Source organism: Tiliqua scincoides, chromosome 3 (genome assembly GCF_035046505.1).
Source record: "Tiliqua scincoides isolate rTilSci1 chromosome 3, rTilSci1.hap2, whole genome shotgun sequence".
NCBI classification, from domain to species: domain Eukaryota; kingdom Metazoa; phylum Chordata; class Lepidosauria; order Squamata; family Scincidae; genus Tiliqua; species Tiliqua scincoides.
In genome coordinates, this window is record NC_089823.1 from 3,504,213 (window position 1) to 3,520,978 (window position 16,766).

Sequence of the window (16,766 nt, forward strand, 5' to 3'; positions counted from 1 at the left end):
GGATCCTGTAGCAGCCTCTGCTGCTTTCCCCGCCCCATCTCCCAAGCCCAATATGCCCACCGGCCCTCCCTCCCCCCCCCAATTCTGCCCCTTCCTGCCTTCCCCCCACCCTCCCCCTGCCCTGAAAAGCCTCCCCATTGCTTGGTGAAGATACTTATAGCCCAGCAGTCCTCTTGGGCATCCTTCTGGCGCTGAGGACCAGTGCCAGCTGGCACTCGCCTCTCCAACAGCAAGAAAATGCCTTACAACACTTTTGCAACACCCAGCACAGGCGGTGAGCAGCACATGAGAACATAAGAACAGTCCCACTGGATCAGGCCATAGGCCCATCTAGTCCAGCTTCCTGTATCTCACAGCGGCCCACCAAATGCCCCAGGGAGCACACCAGATAACAAGAGACCTGCAAGGCATTCTGGGAATTGTAGTTAAGAACATAAGAACAGCCCCACTGGATCAGGCCATAGGCCCATCTAGTCCAGCTTCCTGTATCTCACAGCGGCCCACCAAATGCCCCAGGGAGCACACCAGGTAACAAGAGACCTGCAAGGCTTCCTGGGAATTGTAGTTAAGAACATAAGATCAGCCCCACTGGATCAGGCCATAGGCCCATCTAGTCCAGCTTCCTGTATCTCGCAGCGGCCCACCAAATGCCCCAGGGAGCACACCAGATAACAAGAGACCTCATCCTGGTGCCCTCCCTTGCATCTGGCACTCTGATACATAGCCCATTTCTGAAATCAGGAGGTTGCACATACACATAATGGCCATCCCCTGCATAATTTTGTATGTCTCAATTATGTCCCTCCTCAGGCACCTCTTTTCTAGGCTGAAGAGGCCCAAACGCCACAGCCTTTCCTCATATGGAAGGTACCCCAGCCCCGTAATCATCTTAGTCGCTCTCTTTTGCACCTTTTCCATTTCCACTATGTCTTTTTTGAGATGCGGCGACCAGAACTGGACACAATACTCCAGGTGTGGCCTTACCATAGATTTGTACAACGGCATCATAATATTAGCCGTTTTGTTCTCAATACCTTTTCTAATGATCCCAAGCATAGAACTGGCCTTCTTCACTGCTGCCGCACACTGGGTCGACACTTTCATCGACCTGTCCACCACCACCCCAAGATCTCTCTCCTGATCTGTCACAGACAGCTCAGAACCCATCAGCCTATAGGTGAAGTTTTGATTCTTTGCCCCAATGTGCATGACTTTACACTTAGTTACACTGAAACGCATCTGCCATTTTGCTGCCCTTTCTGCCAGTCTGGAGAGATCCTTCTGGAGCTCCTCACAATCACTTCTGGTCTTCACTACTTGGAAAAGTTTGGTGTCATCTGCAAACTTAGCCACCTCACTGCTCAACCCTGTCTCCAGGTCATTTATGAAGAGGTTGAATGTAGCCTCAGGCTTTGGAGTAGACATGCATCTTATCACCCCTTTCTCATAACATCAGGCAGGTGTGGCTGTTGAGGTTCTTGTCCTGGGCTCATGGGAACAGACCAGAGGGAAAGCGGACCATTCCCTGGGGCTGGGGGGACACATGGCTAACAGGCACAGGAGATGGTTGCCAGGCAGGAAAGATGGTTAAGAACATAAGAACAGCCCCACTGGATCAGGCCATAGGCCCATCTAGTCCAGCTTCCTGTACCTCACAGCGACCCACCAAATGCCCCAGGGAGCACACCAGATAACAAGAGACCTGCATCCTGGTGCCCTCAATTGCATCTGGCCTTCTGACATAGCCCATTTCTAAAATCAGGAGGTTGCGCATACACATCATGGCTTGTAACCCATGCACAGGATTGGACTGGTAAATAGCTACATGGCCTCCTCTGCTGGGCATGACTAGTCACTTAATCCAATTTGATCAGTTCCAGTTTTGTGGCAAAGACTAAGCATTTTCACCAGGCTGCTTCTTGTGTTTATTTTGTTTAATTCCATTTTCTCTTGGGTATTTGATAAACTACTTAAGTTTTGACTTCTTGTTTGCCTAGTCCACATTCACTAGTAATTCAGTGGGCCATCATGCCCAACTGCTAGCGGACACTGGCATGACTTGGTTTTAAACCAGAATCACTGGGCTCTGTGCTCTCTGGTGAGGGGAAGTTTTTTGCCTGGGATGGTGGCAGCAAAATTCTCCCTCCAGTCAGTTGCTGACCCAGTAAATGGGTGAAGCTGAGAGCAAAAAGGGATGCCCTGGGTGCTAATCACCAGATGCTACTCCTCCTCTTAAACAGCATCCAGCTTCCCCAACATTCCCATTTTGGGAGGAGAATTGCTCTCCCCCTAAAACTCTGCATAGAACACTCTCACTTGAGAACTTTCAGTTCAACTCTGGTCGACATAGTCTTGCTGATGAGAACAGAGAACTACAGAGAACTCCCGTTACAACTTGAGCTTCTGCCTTTTGCACTGAAGCACCAGCTGAAGGCAGCCACGCGTTCAGGGTTACAGTAGCCCAATGCGGACATCGCCAAGGCATGCCTGACTGCAGAGAGGTCAGATTTCACCAGAAAAGGACACCGCTGACGTTGCAGTCTAAGCTGGAAAAAGATGCTCCTGGCTGTTTCCACAACCTGGGCTTCTGGATATAGATGCACTCCCCAGACTGCAAGGCTGTTCTTTCAAAGTCTTCAGTCCCATCAGGAACAAGCTGAACATCCAGACTTGGACTCATCTGAGTGCCAGCAGACGGCACTTCTATCTTGGGGGGCTGAGTTCCAGTCTATTTTGGCCTGCATCCTATACTGACCTCAAGCACCAGGGTAAGATATCCTCTGCTGCCATGAAGCCGGATGGAAAGGAGAGACAGTTGTGTTCTGACAATGCTGCATTCAAAATCTCCAGAAAACCACTCATAGATATTTTAAAGTGTGAGAGACAAAAAGATTGCACTGTGGTACACTCCACTGGCCCGATGCTCCAGGAAGGATCAGAGACACCAAAAGGGTGTCTCCCAATCCCAGTGAGGCTTCCCAGAAGGAAACCAGGACTGTCAAAAGCACCCACGAGGACCGGAAGAACCAACTAGGCTGTGCTCCTCTTGCCCATTGCCTGGCATAGACAGTTTCTGTTCCAAACTGCATTGGAAACAAAAGGGATTCTGTTGGTCATTAAGCTACAGGTGGGAGTGATCATCTCACAGTTTGAAGCGACCAATCCCACAGAAATGGGAAAGAGAAAAGAAAATGTGAACACTTTTCATTTCTGTCCCTGGTTCTGAATACTCTTGAGCTTTCTTTAGGGCAGTTGCTCCTCTGAGGGAGACGCAGCACAAAAGCAGGCATTGCTCACGTTCCTCAGCAGCTCCGAACCGGTGAAAAGCTGGAAGGCAATCTCCTCACACTCACAGGACACCCCGCACTCAAACAAGCAGCCAAACAGCAGAGACTTCTCCTCCTCGCACACAGCCAGGTCTGAGTAGCCACTGGGCCCCTTATGGATCACCCAGGGAGCCTTCCAGGGGCCCTGATCCAGTGGGGAAGTGTTCAGGTAGATGCCCAAATCCAAGCGTTTGTGTCTGCTGGTGGGATGGGAAAAAATCAGCCACGACTTGGAGTCCTTGTGGGAAGCTAAGGAGGGATGAATGCCCAGCAGATGAGCAGATTCATTGGTGTCTTCCTTCCGGCCCAGTTCCGAGAACACCTGTACCGGGGAGAAGCTCACCACACTTCCCTGACAGCCATGTGGTGGCTCACACAACTCCTTGAGCAGGGAGGGGTTCGTAAATTGGTCGTCGTTGTCCATGCAAAGGGCCCCGGCCCGGTACTTCTCAGGACTGCGGGCGCTGCAATACAACACTTGCCTGTCGTCCCAGTGGGTCAGCTCAGCAACTTGGCACTCGGATGTCCGGAAGTCTTTGAGCAGCTGGCTCCGGGCCCAGTTCTGCCCCCTGTCATCACTGTAGAAAGTGAAGCTGTGAGGTTTGGTGCAGCTGGTGACCGGGTAGCCAAAGCAACGCTTGTGGATGTAGTAGGTGTACGCCGGAATCACCAGGCGCCCATTGCCCAGCTGCAGCCCATGGCCTGGCCCAACGGCAAAAGTAGCCCAGTTTCTCAAGTCATCTCCAATCACCTGGTCGGTCAGGTCAGTGGCCTGGCTCCATGTCCGGCCACCGTCTTGGCTAAAGACATGGCACAGCCTGGCTGCGTTCTTCCCAGTCCTGATCTGATGCCACTCGGAAATATGGGTCTTCACACAGATGAAGAACAGGAAGATGGTGCCACTCTTCTTCTCGTACACCGGGCAAGGGTTCATGGTGCGGTGGTTGGGCAGTGTGGCTGTCAGCAGGGGCTCCTGAGGACCCCACTAGAGCAAGGCAAAGAGAAGACCCAAAACAATGAGTCAATGGGCTTTTCCCTCTGTACAACACAGGCCTATATCAGATAACTAAGCCAGTTTCAAACCTGCTTAGCTGTCATGGCACCCAAGTAATGAACATGAATCCCAAAAGAAGTCCTACTCAATGAGGCTTGGACAGCATTATGCAGTATGAAAAACAGAGGGCCCAATACTATCCAACTTTCCAGGACCAGTGCAGCCCCAAGGGAACAAATGTTCTCTTACTTTGAGGCAGCCATCATGACTGCCCCATCACCCCATGACAGTCCCACCACCACAGGTGGTGCGGCCGGGCCATGTTGGTATGGCTGCATTGGCAGTGGAAAGTTGGATAGGATTGGGCCCTCAGTCGCTGTAAGTCTAGAACTTTTGCTCCTTAGCAAACATCACTCCTGTCCCCATCAAGTCCCCCACACTGCCATTGTGAATTTCATATTTTTCTCCAGTCTCTCCTTCCCTGCTTAGACACACCATTTTAATGAGAGGCTGTCCTGCCTTCAGAAAACTAAGGTGTGTTCCTGCACTTCATACCATTGGGGTAGGAAATCATGTAGATAATCATGTAGGGTGGGGAGAACCAGGCTCAAGGACACTCTTGGCTCTGAAGAGGCCTTGGGCTCTGAGGACACAATGGGACGGTCAGGAGGGGGCCGGGAGAAACTATGCACACCACCCTGAGCTCCTTGGAGGAACAGCAAGATAGAAATGCAATTCATATACATTTAGGATATTGCTTTAGATGGGTGAAATTTGTACAATTCTGGAGAACAAATTTCCATCTGAGAATGTAACCTATTGAAGTTTAACTGTACAAGAGGGTCCTCTAAGAGCCCCAAAGTCCAGATGAAGGCCTGAAGTGTGTGTGGGCCATCTTGATGCTGTAACTGGTTCTTTTTGTTTTCTCTACTATTTTGTATTTTTCTAATTTAAAAAAATGAAGCTCCTTGGTGTGATCTTGGGTCAGTTGTTCTCTTAGTCTGGTCTACCTCACAAGGTTGTTATGGAGGTAAAATGGGATGGGAGAAAGAAACAAGTACAGGGCCATGAGCTCCTTAATAAAAATAGCCAGCCATGTGGAATACCATGCTCGAGAAAGGGGGCTATTTTTAGCAAGGAAGATGGGTGCATCGAGACTGAGCTCGGAGCCTATTTTTAGGGAGCTTTAAATAACATCCCCCTAAGCTAGAGTGAACTTGGCCCCAGGCCATGCATGAGAAACCCTCTTCTGCATGTTATCATTAAAAATATTTGCCCCTCCCCACACCAGCATAACCTAAAAAGGGGACCACAGTTGAGGGCTGCAAGTAGAGGGTGCCACTGAGCTGCAGCCCCTCCCCTGGATTCCTTCCCCAGTAACAAAGCCACTGCCAGGACTTAACCTGGGACCTTCATATACCAACCAGGTGCAGTGCCACTGAACACAATTCTATTTGAAAAGCAGGTGGAAGTGGTGATTCTTCACCTTGCTGACTCCTCCTAACAGTTATGTCATCAGGCTTATGACTGTTTTGATGTCGTGTTCAGTTGCAAGGCATCTCCATGGCTGCTGGGCGACCACCCTCCAACTACAACACCCACTGCAAGTGGAGGCAGCCAATGGAAAGAGGCAGGGAAGAATGGTGGTTGTTCTATCAGCAATGCCCCCTCCAGATTAGAATCTTAGAGTTTGAAGGGACCAACAAGGTCATCTAGTCCAACCCCCATCTGTAGCCAGAAATCCTTCTAGAGCATCTCCAGCAGGTGCCTGTGGAGCCTCTGCTTGAAAATCTCCAGGGAGGGAGAATCCACCACCTCCCTTGGCAATCTGCTCCACTGCTGAACCTCCCTGACCATCCAGAATTTCTTCCTGATTGAGTTTTTTTACTGGCGCGATTGATTTATTTGGATTTTAACTGTGTGATTGTATATGGTTATTAGACTAAACTTAGAACAAATTCAGTCTCATTAACTATCTTTCTCATCCAAGAGGATATGGAACCCAGGAGCTCCACCCTGGAATATCTCATCATTTGGAAAAGAAGGAACGACATCAAGCCTGCAGTTCTAACCTTGAGCACTTCCCTTCGAGCAAGGCCCATTAGTTGCTCCAGTCTACCTCCAGAGTGGTGGGTGGTGTGGAATATAATAACAAAAGGAATTAAATGAAGAGCAGCACAGTTGGTTACCTGGACAGAGGTGCCTTCTTTCCGCCCTCGTCTCATCACCAGGAACTCAGCATGATCATCTTTGGGTGAAGATCGTTCTTCTGCAAATGCCAGGAAAGTGGACTCCGGGGGCAGATACAGCAGGGCTGGGATGCGGTAGGTACGGCCCCCTCGTCTTTCCTGGCGGAAAAGAGCCACCTTCCCTGAGCCAGCTTCAGCTCCAGTCATCTTTTCTGGGAGTTCAGGAATATTCTGAGAGGGAAGAAAAAGGGAGATCAGGAGAATCAGGACAGACACTTGCTGCATTGAACAACCAGCAGGAGCAATTGCCTGAAGAGCATGCCGATGTTGCTCAACCAAAGGGGACCTGGAAGCAGCATTCCCATTCCCAGACTCCAACTGCAGGCTGCCCTGAATTAACAACTTAGCAAAATAAGCAGACGTTTAGAGCATCAAGGGAAGGGGGGCACCACAGAGCATTTTCCCCAGTGCTGGATTTACTATGGTACCAAAAAACCCAGTTAAACAAAACCAATCAAGTGTGTTACCCACCACATATATATGACACTTGAAGCAAGTGTTAACCTACCCTCCATTTTGCTCCCTGCATTCACTTCCCTTTTGCTCCCACCACCTGGAATGGCTCCAAAGGGGTGGGGCCACTTGCAAGCCAAGGTGAGACTCCCTGCAAGACACAGTGCTTTGCATCCTCTCTAGTTATGCCACCGAGTTACTGCAGTTAGGTCATATGCCGGATTCCAACACAGTAAAAGACAGAGCAAGGCCTAGACCTCCAGAGCTCAGCATTGGCTAGTGCTGGTGCTGACTTGGCAGTGTGTCATGGGTGTGCCTTATAGCATGTTTGTGATACCCAGCACTGACGGTATGCTCGCACCACTGGCACCAAAGAGTTCAGGATTGGACTCTTAATCGGCTGTGACTGCAGGTGTGTCCTTTCAGTTCAAGTTGATGTGGCTCCAGCCCACGTGTCAGGGAGAGGCTAGTATGAGACCACTGTGGATTGCACAAGCAATCTGAAAGACCCTCCTGTTAAGGAGGAACTCAGAGGAGTCCAAGCCCTCCCTTCAACAGGAGCCACGCAGGGTCTCCTCACTGCTACATACTCCCAGCTATGCAGGCAGAAAGTACTCACTCACAGAGGGGTCATTAATACTTATCTGTGCAGTTGCCCACAATCTACCATTCCTGGTCCAACATATTTTCCATCTTGCTGCACCACCTTCTAGGTGGCCATAAGAGTGAGCGTTTGACCAGGAAAATCAAAGTGCAGCCAGGCTTTTAAAGCAAAAATACAAAACATGCCTGTGTGTGCTAAAAGCTTGCATGTTAAACACATGCTGGTTTCCCCATCAGCAAAGAGTCTTTTCTATGACTATAGCTTAAAGATGATCTTTGAACGATTTGTTGTGGGACACAATATTGTGGGACTTTTGAAAGCCAGAACTCACTTCATCAGAGGCACAAAAATGTATGATCGCAAATTTCATAAAGAAGAAGTCTGACAATATTGTTCTGGCTTGAACTGAAATGATCTCCTGTTGTGCCACTGGAGCTGATTAATTAGCAAACAATTCCCTTCCCTTGAAGCGAAGGAAGCTTTGAAAACCTCCACTTGCAGCTGTTCTGAAGGATTCCTGGGCACACTGAAGGCCCAGATTCAACCTCCTGGCCATTTGGCCCTGATTCCCTCACCCGTACAGACACAGCTGACAACAGAGACTAGCACTCCACGCACTTGACAGAAACTACTCAAGTCCATGAAAGTTTCAGCTGAAATAAACTGGTGGGTTCTTCAGGTGCCAAGGGGGTTCTCTGCAGCTGGAAAATACTCTCCTTTCAGCCACGTCCTCTGAAGGCTGAACACAGACAGCCTTTCTCAGCTCCTCCTAATTTTCTCCGTCTCTCCCACCCATTATCCTTCCTGGCCTCGCTAAGGCTGCAGCAGTGGCGCAGCTAGAGGGGGTGCAAAGCACTAAGTTTGGCAGGGAGCCTGACCTGTAAAACTTAGTGCTTTGCACCCCCTCTAGCTACGCCACTGTTTTCTGTAGCCCTCTCCTAAGGACGGTGGGTGAGGGGAAGCTACCCCCGGGCTCCCCCACCACTCACCATCAGCGGCTTCCTCGGAGGCTCTTGGGTGGCGGGTGCTGCTGCCACCGAGCGTGCGCCAAGACCCCACCTCTCTCGAGCTGCCTGCGGGCACTTTCTGTCTCTCCGCCCCGCCCCCGCTTGACGTCACAGGAGCCCCTCCCTCCAGGGGGAGTTCCCCGGGGGAACTGTTTTGACGTGCACGTCGGGGGAAGAATACCAGGCAAATCTCTCACAAAAACCCTTGACTTCCGACGAACGGACTTCCCTCAAATGAGGAGGCTGTTAGAAGGAGGTTGAAAGGGAGGGTAAAAAGAGTCCAGTCTCTCCAGAGTGCATGGAGGCTGCTTAAAACAACAGTAATAGAGGCCCAGCAGAGGTGTATACCACAAAGAAAGAAGGGTTCCGCTAAATCCAGGAGAGTGCCCGCATGGCTAACCAACCAAGTTAGAGAGGCTGTGAAGGGCAAGGAAGCTTCCTTCCGTAAATGGAAGTCTTGCCCTAATGAGGAGAATAAAAAGGAACATAAACTGTGGCAAAAGAAATGTAAGAAGGTGATAGGGGAGGCCAAGCGAGACTATGAGGAACGCATGGCCAGCAACATTAAGGGGAATAATAAAAGCTTCTTCAAATATGTTAGAAGCAGGAAACCCGCCAGAGAAGCGGTTGGCCCTCTGGATGGTGAGGGAGGGAAAGGGGAGATAAAAGGAGACTTAGAGATGGCAGAGAAATTAAATGAGTTCTTTGCATCTGTCTTCACGGCAGAAGACCTCGGGCAGATACCGCTGCCCGAACGGCCCCTCCTGACCGAGGAGTTAAGTCAGATAGAGGTTAAAAGAGAAGATGTTTCAGACCTCATTGATAAATTAAAGATCAATAAGTCACCGGGCCCTGATGGCATCCACCCAAGGGTTATTAAGGAATTGAAGAATGAAGTTGCAGATCTCTTGACTAAGGTATGCAACTTGTCCCTCAAAACGGCCACGGTGCCAGAAGATTGGAGGATAGCAAATGTCACGCCTATTTTTAAAAAAGGAAAGAGGGGGGACCCGGGAAACTATAGGCCGGTCAGCCTAACATCCATACCGGGTAAGATGGTGGAATGCCTCATCAAAGATAGGATCTCAAAACACATAGACGAACAGGCCTTGCTGAGGGAGAGTCAGCATGGCTTCTGTAAGGGTAAGTCTTGCCTCACGAACCTTATAGAATTCTTTGAAAAGGTCAACAGGCATGTGGATGCAGGAGAACCCGTGGACATTATATATCTGGACTTTCAGAAGGCGTTTGACACGGTCCCTCACCAAAGGCTACTGAAAAAACTCCACAGTCAGGGAATTAGAGGACAGGTCCTCTCGTGGATTGAGAACTGGTTGGAGGCCAGAAAGCAGAGAGTGGGTGTCAATGGGCAATTTTCACAATGGAGAGAGGTGAAAAGCGGTGTGCCCCAAGGATCTGTCCTGGGACCGGTGCTTTTCAACCTCTTCATAAATGACCTGGAGACAGGGTTGAGCAGTGAAGTGGCTAAGTTTGCAGACGACACCAAACTTTTCCGAGTGGTAAAGACCAGAAGTGATTGTGAGGAGCTCCAGAAGGATCTCTCCAGACTGGCAGAATGGGCAGCAAAATGGCAGATGCGCTTCAATGTCAGTAAGTGTAAAGTCATGCACATTGGGGCAAAAAATCAAAACTTTAGATATAGGCTGATGGGTTCTGAGCTGTCTGTGACAGATCAGGAGAGAGATCTTGGGGTGGTGGTGGACAGGTCGATGAAAGTGTCGACCCAGAGTGCGGCAGCAGTGAAGAAGGCCAATTCTATGCTTGGGATCATTAGGAAGGGTATTGAGAACAAAACGGCTATTATTATAATGCTGTTGTACAAATCGATGGTAAGGCCACACCTGGAGTATTGTGTCCAGTTCTGGTCGCCACATCTCAAAAAAGACATAGTGGAAATGGAAAAGGTGCAAAAGAGAGCGACTAAGATGATTACGGGGCTGGGGCACCTTCCTTATGAGGAAAGGCTACGGCGTTTGGGCCTCTTCAGCCTAGAAAAGAGACTCCTGAGGGGGGACATGATTGAGACATACAAAATTATGCAGGGAATGGACAGAGTGGATAGGGAGATGCTCTTTACACTCTCACATAATACCAGAACCAGGGGACATCCACTAAAATTGAGTGTTGGGCAAGTTAGGACAGACAAAAGAAAGTATTTCTTTACTCAGCGTGTGATCGGTCTGTGGAACTCCTTGCCACAGGATGTGGTGCTGGCGTCTAGCCTAGACGCCTTTAAAAGGGGATTGGACAAGTTTCTGGAGGAAAAATCCATTATGGGGTACAAGCCATGATGTGTATGCGCAACCTCCTGATTTTAGGAATGGGTTAAGTCAGAATGCCAGATGTAGGGGAGGGCACCAGGATGAGGTCTCTTGTTATCTGGTGTGCTCCCTGGGGCATTTGGTGGGCCGCTGTGAGATACAGGAAGCTGGACTAGATGGGCCTATGGCCTGATCCAGTGGGGCTGTTCTTATGTTCTTATGTTCTTATATTAGATGTCAGGCTTTGCCTGTCATGCACATTTTCAACCAGGGTTCAAAACTGCTTGATTTATGGTCTTGTGGTTCTTGGCATGTAAGACTTCACAGGAGGGAAGCAGCCAACTTCATAGTTCCTCCCCAGATGGAAGGGCTGGTCAGGATGCCTCTTCCACAACTGCAGAGTGACACAGCTATAGCAGAAAGGCCCCACATTGGCCTTCAGCTGAACCAGGTGCCAGCCTCCTTGTCCCTGCAAGGCCCCCAGGCCTTTCACTACAGACTTATGGCTCGTGGTGGATTTCAGGATAGCACAAAGCTCCGGCTAAGTATTATTCTAACAGCTGCCTATATTTACAGTAGCAACCCCACATCACTGCTATATAATAATAATAATAATAATAATAATAATAATAATAATAATAATAATAATAATAATAGTATTGGCAACCTTCAGTCTCGAAAGACGAAAGACTCTGGTATCGTGCTCTGAAAGGTGGTTCTGGCACAGCGTCTAGTGTGGCTGAAAAGGCCAATCCGGGAGTGACAATCCCTTCCACACTGGGAGCAAGTGCAGTCTGTCCCTGGTCTGTCTCCCTGGCGATGGGCCTTCCTTCTTTACCTCTTTGCCAATAATAATAATAATAATAATAATAATAATAATAATAATAATAATAATAATAATAATAATAATAATTTGCCAATAATAATAATAATAATAATAATAATAATTTGCCAATAATAATAATAATAATAATAATAATAATAATAATAATAATAATAATAATAATACAGGTATTTTATATACCGCCTTTCTTGGTCTTTATTCAAGGCGGTTTACATAGGCAGGCTAATTTAAATCCCCGTAGGGATTTTTACAATTGAAAGAAGGCTCTATCTTTCAAGAGCCACAACAATTCAGATGTTTCGTTCTGATCTGGCCTCCATCCTGGCCTCCATCCTCCCACGCTCAGAGCAGATGGAATAACTCGGCTCAGCTTGTCAGCTGCTTCAAGGTCGCACGGTGCTAGTGGCCTCGAACTGGCAACCTTGTGGATGTTATCTTCAGGCAAATGGAGGCTCTACCCTCTAGACCAGACCTCCTGCCCTCTAGACCAGACCTCCTGCCCTATATCTGATTAAGGATTCTGGGAATGTGTTGTCTAAGGAAGGAGCCAGGGTTCCATAACCCTAAAATAATTCTCAGCAACCCGCTCAAACCTACAGTTACTCTGGGGATGGGAAGGCAGAGAGCCAAAAGAATTTATCTGGAATCAAACTGATTTTAATGTTCCACTTAGATGCATTCTTACATGAGCAAAGACAAGTAAAACAGATCCTTGTTCAGATGTTTTAAGACGTCTGGTCTTTATTTCTTACTGTTGGGAGAGTTTAGTCCCCCAGTGGGGAAAAATGTCTTGATTGTGAAGCAGCCATCACTACCTTCCTGCCTAGACATCACTTCTGGTACCAACCAGCTTGGCAGTGGTCACGGCAGCATCAGAAAGGGGGGCACAGAAATGGCAAAGTGAATGTTTGGGTGCATGTGGTCTTTGCCCCCATGCTGGATTTCTGAAAGAAAGATAAAGGTGAATTTCTTATTAATGCTCCAATTGTAAATATAAACGAGAGGGAACTCATGAAAAACCGCTCTTCGCTCTCTCACACACAGGAGTCCAGCACTGGGGGGGGGGAAGCAGCAAGAGAGAGACAGCTAATTGTCAGGGGTGCACTCCCCCCCCCAGCCTCCCCTCAATGCTCCCAATGCAGCCTGGTGCCATCTCTGCCTGTGAGATTGCAAATCAAAATGAGAGAGCTGGGAGCCTGGGGATCTCAGAAGCAAAGTCCCATTTAAGGTCACTCTCCTGTTCCTTTAACAGCAGCATGTCATTTCAGACACTAGGCAATTCATGCACTAGTCTGGGGAGAAGCTTTGTGTTCCTTCACAGCTGCAGAAAGGCAACTATATGCAGTGGTGGGAAGAACTGAGCCTCTTGGATGGCTGAATTCTGTGCTGAAGATCACACATGGTGCAGTCTTCCAGAACTACCTATAAGAACATAAGAGCCCCGCTGGATCAGGCCAAAGGCCCATCTAGTCCAGCTTCCTGTATCTCACAGTGGTCCACCAAATGCTTCAAGACAACAAGACACAACCTGCGTCCTGGTGCCTCCCCTTGCATCTGGCAATCTGAGGTAGCCTACCTGCATAACCAGGAGCTTGCACCATACCTACCATGACTTGTAACCTGTGATTTCCTCTAGAAATTTGTCCAATCCCCTCTTAAAGGCATCTAGGCAAGATGCCATCACTACATCCTGTGACAAGGAGTTCCACACACAGCTGTACCTAGCACACTCTCAGCCCTGGGCTTACCTTGGGGGTACAGTGTGGCCCAGCATAGGAGGCATTTCACAGGCCTGGAATTGGGCTAATACAAGATCTGTGAAGTGTCTGCTGAGCTCTGTGTGGCCTTCTGCCTGGAGTGCTATGGGTGGATTGACTTCAGCCATCTGCTAGGTCCTCTGTAGGCAGCACCTGGGGATGAAGGAAGATGATACAGAGTAGGTGATTTTTAATTTAGGATAGTGGGTTATCAAAGGCCTCTGGTACTAAGAAGTCAATAGCAGCAGCAGGAAAAGGTGCCCAATTCTCAGATTCCCAGCTAGTCTTTAATGGTCCACGCCAGGGGTGTCCAAACATTTTGACAGGAGGGCCACATCATCTCTCTAACACTGAGTCGGGGGCCAGGAAAAAAAAGAATTAATTTAAATTTAAAATTTGAATAAAATAACATAAATGAATTTATTAGAGATGGAATTTATATGAATGAATGGAGGTCTTGCAGTAGCTCAAGGCCTATAAAAGGCCTTGCACAAAGCAAGGCTGGCCTTTCCTTTGCTGCTGCTGCTGCATCACAGACATGAAACAGCAAGCAGTGGAGGAAGCTCTTGTCCCACAGCTTGGGTGAGAGGTTGAACTGTTGTCATCATGCTGAGAAAAGTTGCATGAGGCCAGCATGGGCTCCAGCAAGTCTCTGGAGGACCAGAGCTCCCCAAGGACCAGATTGGGAGCCCCCTAGAGCCGCAAGTGGCCCCAGGGCCGGGGTTTGGGCACCCCTGGTCCATGCATTCTGAGGCTCGATTCTGACTGATGCTGCCTCCATCCCCGGTCTCTAGTTCCCAGTCACACAGACCCCCTCCCCAACATCCTCCATCCCTCCCTCCCCTTCTCACAGTGACCAAGGAATTCTATTAAGACAGCTCAAACCGCCATGAAAGAAGGAGGCAAAGAACCCAGCCAGGGCATCCTTACTTGAACCGCCGCGGGCAACCATGAGTGCCAATGTGGATCTCATGAGATAAGCAAGCATGGCGACAGAACCCCCTCCGACTAGCACACATCCGAATGGTCAATGGAAGGCCCACCTCATGTCCACCTGGGCAAATAGTAGGTCATGGTTAGAAGGCGGAAAATGTGGCAAGCTTACTCCCAGCATCACCAAATATGTACAGACATAGGAAGAAGAAGGTGAGCCCTCTGCAAGTGCGCCCATCTTCCTACCATAACCAAAACAATGGCAAAAGTAGAGTAGGTGTAGAAAAGGGAATCCCAGCTCCTTTTGTTTTTCTCAGCTCTGCACAATAAGCTGCTGGAATTCCCTTGTTTATAAAACTCCTCAAGGTACAGGAGCCCCACCCCTCCATAGTTACTGGAAGGTACTTACCTATTAATCCCAGGAGTGCCAGGAAGAGGAGAAATCCTGCTCCTAAAACTTTCATGATGGAGCATCAACTGATTCCTGAATGCTGACAGTTCCTGCAGCTGCCTGGCATTTATCCGTTCAGCTGATTTATCCGTGCACAAGGGTGGAGCTTGACTCTGTTCTGCTGCCCTGCCATAAAATGCCCTGGATTTGCACATAGCTTTGTCATAGCGTCACCTGATCCTGTACCGATAGAAGACAGAGACTTCCATGCAGGGCTGTGGATTACCAAATTTGGGGGGGGGATCAATAATCCCCATTGAGATAACCGAGATTAGTTATGGAGGAGGCACTGGTGGCTTCACATCCCATGTTCCTTCCCCTGTAGAGGGTTCCCTTCAAGCCACCTCAGAGAGCATCCCTCCTCTGGGGAGAACCTGGAAGTGACGTCATGTGATAATGTCGCATGATATTGTGACGTCACTTACCAGGGCAGTGTGTGACACCTCTGCTGCAGGGATCAGCATTAATCACCAGGAGACCCCTGAAAGCCATACTGGGTACATGAATGGGGCCTCCTAGGTTATATTACATGATTATATCATGATTGAAAAAGAGTCTGTATTCAGAGCTAGACACCCTGGAGGTTTGATCAAGCAGGAGTCTTCACAACCTTAAATCAGGGGTTCTCAAATGTGATGAGATCCGTCAGCAATATATACAGGTTGAGCCTCATTATTCAGTGGGTTCCATTCCAAGCACTCATGTGAATGGCAAAAAAAGCACTATAGCAAATCAATTTAAAAAACAAAGTTTCTTGCTCTGGTGATTTAAAAACAGCCTTGCTGACCTTTGTGATGTAAGATAAGAGTCATTAAGAAGACAATCCATCAATCATCCAAGCACTTAGAAAGGCACTTCACTCAGTCCCTCCTTTCACCAATGCAAAGTGATCACCTTTCTTTCATGTGCTCAGGGGGAAGGGAGGGGTTGCCAGGGGTCAGCCAGCTGCCCCTCTCTCTCTCTTATTAAAGAGGCTATTGTTAAAGGACTGTTCAGTTTTTTAAACTCATTTTAAAGGGATGCATTTTTCCCCTTCTCCAGGGATCAGCACATTCCTTCTCATTTGCAGGGGCCATTCGTGTTGTGTCAAATCCGTGTATAAAAAATCCATGTATAAATAGGCTGGACCTATACATGTACACACACACCTATCACACTGACTTGCAGTTGACCGGCCCTTGTAAACCAGTTCTCCCTGCTCATTCAGAAGGGTTGGTCTACATAGCGCAGGAGGGGACGTGGGCAAGGCGGACACAGCCAGGACAGCCACTAGGTGGACGGGAAATTCACTTGGGCAGCATGAGAACCCCCAACTAACCCAAAGCAGAAGTCCAGCAACTCAGCAGAACTGACTCCAATTCATGGCTTTGTCCCCACTTGTTTGGCTTTGGGCGAATCCCATGATTTCTCTTGCAAATCAGCTTCCCCTCTCACAGACCTGTAAAAAGGCTTACTCAACTTGTGCGCCGGGTGTAACTGAGGGTCATTGGACTGAAACTGCCTTGATACACAGCACGAGGGAAGCCATGGCATAGTCCTGATTTTATCCCCCTTTCCAAAGAGGTGTCGCTTTTCCCCATAAAAGGAAATTATCACTTTGTATGCAAGAAAATACTGGATGGAGCTGCTGCAGGACCCCCCCCACCACCATCCCCCAGGCTCACTCTTCTCATTTACTGGGCTCTGCATTAGTTAACTGGTTATAGCAATTTGTCCTAAAGCAAAACAAAGACAAAATATTCTAGCATGTTCAGTCTGACAGTGGATCTGGCTATAAAACAGCAGGGTCAAAGTGGACACAAAGGCAGCGGTGTGATGGTGCATCTCCTTGCAGCTTTTGCTCTTTACTAAAAGCAGCAATGGGTG

General features: G+C 48.7%; 1 protein-coding gene across 1 annotated transcript; it reads right to left on the reverse strand.

Moving 5' to 3' along the window:
* Positions 1-1,912: 1,912 nt before the first annotated feature.
* Positions 1,913-8,696, reverse strand: LOC136644389 (sialidase-3-like). The gene is made up of 3 exons (XM_066620231.1): positions 8,616-8,696; positions 6,510-6,740; positions 1,913-4,311 (listed from the first exon to the last, which is right to left on the reverse strand). Exons 1-3 carry the CDS (start codon positions 8,616-8,618, stop codon positions 3,244-3,246), a joined length of 1,302 nt encoding a protein of 433 aa, XP_066476328.1. The 5' UTR covers positions 8,619-8,696; the 3' UTR covers positions 1,913-3,243.
* Positions 8,697-16,766: the final 8,070 nt, after the last annotated feature.

Coding starts and splice junctions, on each gene's coding strand:
- LOC136644389 (XM_066620231.1), bottom strand. Junction 4,312..6,509: donor AAGAAGGCACCTCTGTCCAG/GTAACCAACTGT, acceptor GCCTTGCTCTAG/TGGGGTCCTCAGGAGCCCCT.